At 45.8% G+C, this 9,612-nt stretch overlaps 1 protein-coding gene across 1 annotated transcript; it reads left to right on the top strand.

Moving 5' to 3' along the window:
* Positions 1 to 1,409: 1,409 nt before the first annotated feature.
* On the top strand, positions 1,410 to 2,058 carry TPD52L3 (TPD52 like 3). Its single transcript, XM_004718049.1, is given in 2 exon segments — positions 1,410 to 1,838; positions 1,840 to 2,058. Coding segments are annotated over 2 exon segments (648 nt in total).
* The last annotated feature ends 7,554 nt before the right edge of the window (positions 2,059 to 9,612 follow it).

Raw genomic sequence — 9,612 nt, forward strand, 5'->3', positions numbered from 1 at the left:
CACGCACTCCAGAGTAAGACTATTCTAAACAAGACTGAGGTAAGAATGGGAAAGGGTCATTGACTATAAGCCCAAAGGAAGACTGGAGTTGGTTTGGATACACAGCTGAAGGCTGCTGGATAGCCCCACAGCCACCAGGATGGCAAATGGCTGAAATCCACAGAGAATCATCTTAGGTCCCATGAACTCGTGCTTGCAAGGATTACTCAAATAGCCAACAAAACACTCTAACCAAGGATAGTTCCTGGTATCCAAGGTATCCATGGCAATGGGCATCCAGTGACCTCCCCACTGCATAAAACACAAGCTCTGCGTAGAAACAGAGGCTAGAGTGAACTGCCGTTCTTCCAGACTGTACCCACCTACTTCCATCTTACAGTGCAGTGCACCTCCCACACCTGGTAACCACGGATGGTAAGCAGACACGCTTTCAGAAATGTGAGTACATGCAGAGGGGGGAAAAAGAAAATACATCCACAACACCCCAAACCCATGGACTGCCCATTTGCATATACTGAACACCGTAGGGCATCCCCGAGCGCTTTCCATGGCTGATTTGCTCTGAGGTTAAGGAGCCCACTCAGAAGCACCCTGAAAGAAAAGTCTGGTGATCTACTTTTGAAAACCCAGCCACTGAGAACCTCATGACGCACACAAGCTCCTCTCTGGCACCCATGGGGCTATTGTGAGTCAGGGTGGGCTGACCACACAGAACTTGCTGTTTTATTCCTGTCTTGCCTAAAGCTTCCCACTAGTTTTTGCTAGGCTGACATTTAACAAAAGGACTACGGATTTGCTCCTCCTTCCAGCCCCACACGCCAGCCCAACGCCAGGCCAACAACGATAAGGTCATTGAGATGCCTCGGACTTGCTTTCCGTGGGCTGCTATCCCAAGGCCCTGGCACGGTGGATGCTTCCCTGAGACAGTCTTGGTTACCCAGGGGCTCTACGGCACTTCACCTGTGGCGCTGAGTTTCAGAGGGCGCCCTTTGAGAACCCGAGAAGGAACCGGGGAAGAAGGCAAGTCGGAGACTTACATGGCGCAGTTTTCATTGGGTACTGTCAGCACTGTGGCCTTCGCTGATTGTCCGGGATTTGGAACAACTGGTGAAAAGTCCAGACGGTACAAAACAGTGAATGGGTTTGAAGGCCGGGCCTTGTCACCCACGGTGGCAGGAGGATAAAACCTCTCCTCACTGGCAGTAACGGTCACCCTGCCTATTTCACCTGGCCCCTCGAAACGATCAAAAGCCAGCAGGGTGCTTAGCGCCTCAGCTGAGACAGTTCCAGGAGAGCCTGCCTTCCGGCCGGAAGTCCCACCCCACCCCCAATTCCCCCGCCCGGAAGTGGGCTTCGCAGGCTGCGCCCTGCTGCTTCCTGTTGTCCGTGTCGGCCCCACAGTCTGCGATATGGATTCCTCCAGCGTAGAATCTGAGCCCATCGGCCAAGAGGTTGACCCTGCAGGCCTCGACTTTGACGCTGTTGGGCAAGATTATTTCTCTATCAGGCAAAAGTTCGAATCTTCCTACCAAGAACTGGATCTGGGCTCCCTTAATGAAGCGCTCCTATCCTGCTCTACGCCGGACAGCATGCCAGAGGCCTTTGCCGGCACAGGCGAATCCCACGTGACTTCCGAACCAGAGGATCTGACGGAGGCCCAGCACAAGGCGCTCAAATCCAAGCTCATAGAATTGGAAGCAGAAATTGTAACCCTACGCCGCAACTTGCTCACAGCCAAAGTGAGCTACTGCAGGGAACTCAAGAGGAAGCTGGGTCTCACTGTCTTGGTGGGGCTGAGGCAGAATCTGTCCAAGAGCTGGCACGATGCCCAGGCCTCCCAATGCCTATGTCAAACAAAAGACGTCAGCTGCCCTGTCTACTGTGGACTCTGCCATCTGCACGAAGCTCGGAGACATGAAGAAATCGGCCACGTTCAGATCTTTTGAATGTCTGATGGGGACAATTAAGTCCAAAGCCCCCGATGGCAGAGAACCGGGCAGCCTTCCTTCCCCAGCAGGCAATAAGAATGATCTACGTCCAGTTCCGGAGTGGGAATGACCCACACCTACCTGGTGTAGACTCAACTCAGAATGAGCCCCTTGATAACCCTTCTTGGCCATCAACCCCACCCCCACCCCCCTGCAAGGGTCTCTTTTCTCCACAACAGTTCCGACTCTGTCCAACAAAACAAGAGAGCAAACCACAGTGGGACAACTCATCCAGGAAACAGACAAGAGTCCGGCTTTGAGAAAAGTAGTGCCCATGAGTGTGTACATGCCTCTTTCCTGCTGTTGAGTGAGATAGAAAACCACAGTTTTGTACTCGACTCTCTTGCATTAAACTTTGTAGATGAAATGCCTCACTAGGCTAGCTAGCCTTCCAGGGGTTGTGTATCAAATGGACAAGACAGTAACTCCTGAAGTGGTTATTCCGTCAAAGCCCAAGCTCTCTTGGGAAACTAAAAGACCGAAGCAGGTTTCTGTTGGGCCCTGGGGAGAGGTATGAGATCATATGTAGTTTATCGCCTCCCACGTTTTCCTCTGCCCTTGTGTCTCTGAGGGAACAGGCAATTGGAAAACTCCAACTGGCCTACAGTTCTGATTTTAGAAAGATGACCAAGGACCCCAGCCATTTTCGCCACATTCCCCTCAAAGGGACATATTTATGCCATAGATATGCCAATGATATGTGACATGTTGAAATATATATGTCAGTTACCTCAATGGGAAATTATATGTGTGTGTATGGTATGTGTGTGTCACATATGCCTATTTATAAATGTATATGTGTCGTGTACATGGCATGTGCATATCATATGACATACATATGTGTCATATACATATGACTAATGTTCTATATTTTATAAAGTTTTATTACTTTGGTGGGAATTACAATTTTTCATGACCTTGAGCTTTCATAGTCATTGTTTAGACATGAGAGTGAGAGTTTTGCAGATTAAGCCTTGTGGTATCATGCCTGTGCCATGGGAGCATGCCACCTCTAAGGAAGAAAATGACTTCCGTTCTTTCCTTCCCAGTTAGTTAGTTACCACTTCCCACTGAGAGGCTTGGAGGAGGCAGGAGGTGAGGAGACAGGCAAATTCAGGGAAGATAAACCATTCTCCTAAGCAGCATTTAAAAGAAAATGTACACGCACACGCATACACACCCTTAATGCTGGCTGTCATGCCTTTGAATAGACCTAACAATTGATTACACATTCCCGGTCAGTTTGACTCCACTCCTCCTGGTTTATAGCTAACCTTACCTGAGAAGGAAGCAGTGCCGGACTCTTCGAGGGGGTTGTAACCCGGTTTGTTCAAATTGTCTGATACCTGATTTTCACATGGAGGTTGTCATGATTCAACATCAACCACTACTGGCGTGGTTTGGGGCTTTATGATGGTTTTTGTTTGCTCTTTTTCCTTTTCCATTTTCAAAATGCCAAGACTAGTAGTGTCTTTCATTCCTCCAGTCACACTCTGTCCAGTAGACATTTGTAAGGTAGGGACTCTCAGCCAGATGAGGGCCTTTGTTTGCGTGGCTGCATATCTGTAACGCTCACTGTCTAGGTAACCAGCACCTTCTCCTTTCAAAAGAGGATCCTGTTTTGTGGACTCCTTCATACTTCTCCCCCACCCCACTCCACCCCCCACATTCCTTTGGTTTCCCTTCAAGCAAAACCAAATTCCATTATAAATGCAAAAGCACTTGGGAAGCTATAAAGCCACTGATGTATCCCAACCCTCACAGATTTCTGAAAACAAAGTTTTGCTCGGATTAAAACAAGATGTTCGGCTATTTTACATGTTATTGCTGTGTTTATCAACCAAAAGAGTTTTCTATGCTGGAGAACTAGAGTCCAGCCTGCAGCATGCAAAAAAGCAAAATAATATACTAGGCAAAGGCTCTGACCTTACATTGTTTTAGGGGAAATTTCAGACCAACATCATGAGTGAAACCCGAATATGTTCTCTCTTTATTTAATAATTCATATAAATACAAAACTAATTTCCCCCAATAAATCCCCAGTTCCACAAGAGCAGTAAAGAGCATGTCTGTTTCGATCGTTGTATGCCCATGCAGGCTTAGGTGGTTGTTAGGGGCCATCGAGTTGGTTCTGACTCACAGAGACACAATGTGCAACAGAACAAACCACTGCCCGGTCCCGCACCATCTTCACAACTCTTCTTATGTTTGAGCCCTTACTTGCAGCCTGTGTTAGTCTGGGTACTTTAGAGAAACAAATCTACAGAAATTCATGTATAAGAGAGAGTTTTATAGAAAGGTTAAGTGCACATCAAGAAAACATCCCAACCCAGTGCTGCCCAAGCCCACAAGTCCAACATTAACCTATGAGCCCATATGTCCAACACCAATCCTCAAAGTCCTCCTCCATCTCACAAAACAGATGCAATGATGCCAACTGCAGGAGGAAAGCCGAGTCAGTGAACGTGTAAGCATCTCAGCACTGGCAGGGGTCCTGCACCCAGGGCTGCTTCAGGGTAGGTCCATGTGGCTTCTCCTTGGGGATGTCTTCCAGGAAGTCAGCCTTGCAAGCAGAAGCAGGGAACTGCTAAGGCAGCTGCACCCTGGTGCGACCATCACAAAACGAGAGACCCGAGAACTAGAAAGGCGAGACTCACTGAGTCATTTATCCCTCTGCCCTTCAATTAACCCCACATGTGTTTATCGGCCAGGTTGGCACAATAAACTTCCTCACGGCCACTTTGTCAATCCATAGTGTCAAAGGTCTTCCTCTGTTTCGCTGCCCCTCTGCTTCACCAAGCACGGTGTCCTTTTCCAGAGACTGGTTTCTCCTGACAACATGCACAAAGCACATGAGACAAAGTCTCACTATACTCGCTTCTGAAAGGAGTAATCTGGCTGTAGCTCTTCGAGACAGATTTGTTTGTTCTTTTGGCAGTCCACGGTACTTTCAACATTCTGCACCAGCACCATAATTCAAAAGGAACAATTCTTCTTTGGTCTTTCTTATTCAATGTCCAACTTTCACATGCATATAAGGTGATTGCAAATACCATGGGTTGGGTAGATAGATGTTCAATACATACTTATTGAATCACTGAAGGAATCCATATCACAAACTTCAGACAATCAATCTTGGGTCTAAGAGGCAATCAGCCATATGAACTCATTGACAAATTTCTGCTTTTAAATAGCATTTTACTTCCCTATGCAAAATAGCCTGATGCCCTACTATGTGTCAGGCACTGTGCCAGGCCCTGAAGGCACAGACAATCATTAGACATGGCCTTTGATCTCTGCTACTCTGTCCTACTGGATTGTTGTGAGTTGGAATCTACTCCAGGCAAGTGAGTTTGAGGTGGTTTTCTTTCTTTTTTTGTTTTTCTTGCTCTCTAGAAACTCAGATTTTGAAATCATCACAATTCATTGCAATAGATGCTGAAATTGAGCCTGTTTGTCCGAGGCACAGGAAGCCCCGAGGAAATGCTGTTCAACTCTGCCCTGGTAAGTCCAAGAAGGCTTCAGGAGGCAGAAAGTATTAATAGGACAGACAAGACAAGAGCAAAGCATTCCAGACAATATCCAGAGGAACTGAGTCATGAAGGAATGTAACGAAATGGCATGTTCCAGGAAATACCAATAGGCCATTGTGGCTGGAAAGGGAGGGGAAGTGGTGAAAGATGAGGATAGAGAAATAAACAGGAGCAAGACCATAAAGAAGGAGTATTACATGCTGTCTCAGAAGTTACTATATAATCCTGAGTAGGAGATGCGAGGTGGGGGCAGGGGGAGCATTGAAGACACTGAAGTTAAAAAGTGAAGCTCAAACTCCAGCTTTATGTAGAGCACTCTGATCTCTGTAGAAGTGGACTGGGAAGGAGTTCAGTGGTAGAATCTCAAGACTTAGGACCCAATTATATAGGAGAGAAAGATGGGTAGATTTGAGAGATGATGTGGTAGGTACATGATCTGTTGTCAATTTGAGGCTTAAGAGTCATATGTATGGATTGTGATAAGAACTGTATGAGCCCCCAATAAAACGATTTTAAAAAGAAGAAGAAGAAAGAAATATACCCATTTAAAAAAAAAGTCAAGGGGTGGAGTTTAGCTTGTTGATCAAAAGGCAGCTTGATGACCTCATTTGGAGGCACTAATGAGATAATTAGCTTGTTGGAGGCAGGACACACGCTCTCTCCCTGCCAGACATTTCTGATGAGAAGCCACATGAAGCTACCCTGATGCAGCGAGAGTCCTGGGAGCTGGAGGAGCCACGTGGAGATCTCTGCCAGGGCTGAGATGCTTAGAATGCCACTGGATCCACAAGATTTCTCACCCACTGGCCTGTGGTATTCTGGCATTTGGCATCATTGCATGTGCTTTGTGAGTCAGAAGAGGACTTTATAGATTGGTATCTGATATATAGGTGAATATTGGACTTACGGACTGGGCTGGGATGTTTTCTCAATATTCAATTGCTCTTGTAATATAAAGCTCTTTCCTATACACATACGAGTGTCTATGAATTTGTTTCTCTAGTCCACCCGACTAACACAGATGATAAAATCAGTCACTGTGGAGTCAAGTCTAGCCAACTGATGGCTACCTCATGTGTCTCGGATTAGAATTGTGCTCCCTAAGGGTTTTTGGAAGGGAGTCAGTCTTTCTTCTGAAGTACCTCTGGGTGGACTCTGACCCTTCAGTTAGCAGCTGAGTTCATTAGCCATTTGTACCTGCCAGGTACTATATGATACCACCTCTACTCACTTGGACCAAAAGGCAACATCATGATAAATGGAGAAAAGATTGAGTAGTCAAGGATTTTGCCTTGCTTGGATCCCCAATCAATGCTCATGGAAGCAACAGTCAGAGATAAAATGATGCATTGCATTGGAGAAATCTGCTGCACAAAACCTCTTTAGAGTGTTGAAAAGCTAGGATGTTACTTTGAGGACTAAGGTTTGCCTGGCCTAAGCCATGGTATTTTCCATTGCCTCATATTCATGTGAAAATTGGACATTTAATAAGGAAGACCAAAGAATAATCGATGCATTTGAATGATGGTGCTGCTGAAGACTATTGAAAGTGGACCACCAAAAGAACATGTAAATCTGTCATGGAAGAAGTACAGCCAGAATATTCCTTAGAGACAAGGATGGCAAGACTTCATCTCATGTACTTTGGACATGAAGAGTCCAGAAGAGTCAGAAGAGTCCAGTCCATAGAGAAGGACATCATGCTTGGTAAAGGGGAGGGTCAGCAAAAAAGAGGAAGGCCTTCAACAAGATAGATTAAAGCAGTGGCTGCAACAATAGGCTCACACATGACAACAATTGTGAGGCAGGTGCAGAACTGCGCCACGTTTTGTTCTGTTATACACACAGTCTCTATGAATTGAAACCAACTCCATAGCCCCGAACATTACCCACTGTCATGAGGCAGTTTCCACTCATATCAGCCCTACCAGGGTTTCCAAGCCTGTCCATCTTTATGGGAGCAGACAGCCTCATCTTTCTCCTGAGCAGCAGTTGGTAGGTTTGAACTACTGACCTTTTGACTAGCACCCAAAGCTATACTTCCATTGATCATCTCAAGATAATTGATCATCTCAAGAAGAGAACTGGCTTCTTTTGGAAGCTAAAGGCTTTGTTCACCTCTACTCTAATACTGTTTACCCAGACATCAAAACTGATGCATTTGGCATAGTGCTGGAGAGCACTTGTTCCAGGACATTCTCTCCCCTTCCCTTTCTTCCACTCCCATTAACTATCAGCTGGTTGACCAAGGAATAGATACTCACCTTGGAGGAGTAATTCATAGACTTGCCTGAGTAAGACTACCTAGAACCTTAGGACTGAGAAATGAAAAGAATCAATCTTTGGGGGACTGAATCTGTACAGTCATAGAGATTTGAGGATTTCTTGGAATCTATCCATACAGAGAAGGTAGGCTTACTGAAGGGAGTCCAGAACAGACGTGCAGGCAGTTGCAAGGTGACCACTTAGACTCTTCCCTTACTCAGGGTCAAGGGGAGGATACAATTCCAAAGAAGTGACTTCATAAGCTGAATTTGGATAGGGAAACTTAATCCATTCCATAACTCTTCTTGGTCTTGTGGCCATGCTAGATCTAGATGACAGAAAAACCATAACTCCTGGCCTTCTGATCATCTCTCTGCATCTTCATGTGTATCTGCTCTTTCACAATGTCCTGGTGTGATAGTTACATAATCTGTTGTCAACTTGAAACTTAAGAGTGAAGGGGTGGAGTTTAGCCTGTCAGTCAGGTTGCAGCTTGATGACCTCATCTGGAGGTGCTAAGGAGAGAAATAGCCCACTCTAGGCGAGACACTCACTCACTCCCTGAGACATTCCTGTTGACGAGCCACATGAAGCTATGCTGATGACATCCAGAGCCTTGGAGCTGGAGGAGCCATGTGAAGACCCACACCAGTGCTAGGATGCTTCCACTGCCACTGGATCCACAAGACTTTCTACCCACCGGCCTGTGATCTTCCTGCACTCGCATCATTGCATGTCTCACATGAGTCTGAAGAGGACTTTACAGACTGGTACTAGACATAAGGGATAATATAGGACTTACAGACTTGATCTGGACTGGGCTGGGGTGCTTTCTGAATGTACAATTACTCTTTATATAAAGCTCTTTCTATACACATATGAGTGCCTATTAATTTGTTTTCTAGTCGACCCAGACTAACACACCTGGCAACCCAGTCCCTACTCGTCATCTTGTACCACCTCAACTTGCCTCAGGAACTTGGGGAGGGTGACCCGAAAATCCTATTAACTGGATACAGGGCTTCAGATCACATCATGGTGCTTTGTCCCACTAGGAAAAATAGGGGTCAGAGGGCAGTCTTGGGAACCACTGGGAAAAGTAGGGAAACTTTACCACTCCAGCCAGGGAAGTTGTTTGCTTGTCTGTTTTGTTTCTTAATGATGATTTTTTTTAATTCAGACACAAATATTTATTGAGCACTGTCAATGAGCCAGGAACTGATTAGGTATAGGGATAAAACTATAAGCCAAACAGAGAAAATACAACCCCCATGTCCCCCATTATGCTGTTTAAAACTCAGTATGGCAGCATGTCAAAGACTATGACCCCTTTATAAGGAGCCCTGGGGGTGTAGTGGTTGGCGGCGGGCTTCTAATCACAAAGTCAGCAGTTCAAAACCACCAGTTGCTGCATTGGAGAAGGATGAGGCTTTCTACTTCCAGTCTCTGAAACCCTGGCCTATAAAGTCACCTGGAGTCTGAATCGACTTGATTGCAGTGAGTTTTGATCTGGGTGGCGCCCTTTAGAGAAAGCCCTGCCAAAAAATGATTCTTCCTAATGAGCTTGACTTCACCACCTAAATGTTCATATGCATAATCTCCAAAGGAAAACAAAATCCTTGTAGAAGAAAGACTACTCCATTGTGGGTGGCTGATCTCTCTTGATAGCCTGTCCAAATTACAAGACAAAGTCTCACCATTCTTGCCTCTATGGAACATTCTAGTTGTACTTCTTCCAAGACTTGTTCTTTGGGCAGTGTTCTTCATCAGGACCCTAATTCAAATACATCCATCCATCTGCTGGCTTCTTTATTCATGTCCCACTT

This window comes from Echinops telfairi, unplaced genomic scaffold (genome assembly GCF_000313985.2).
Source record: "Echinops telfairi isolate 266 unplaced genomic scaffold, ASM31398v2 ScPeMD7_25;HRSCAF=90, whole genome shotgun sequence".
NCBI classification, from domain to species: domain Eukaryota; kingdom Metazoa; phylum Chordata; class Mammalia; order Afrosoricida; family Tenrecidae; genus Echinops; species Echinops telfairi.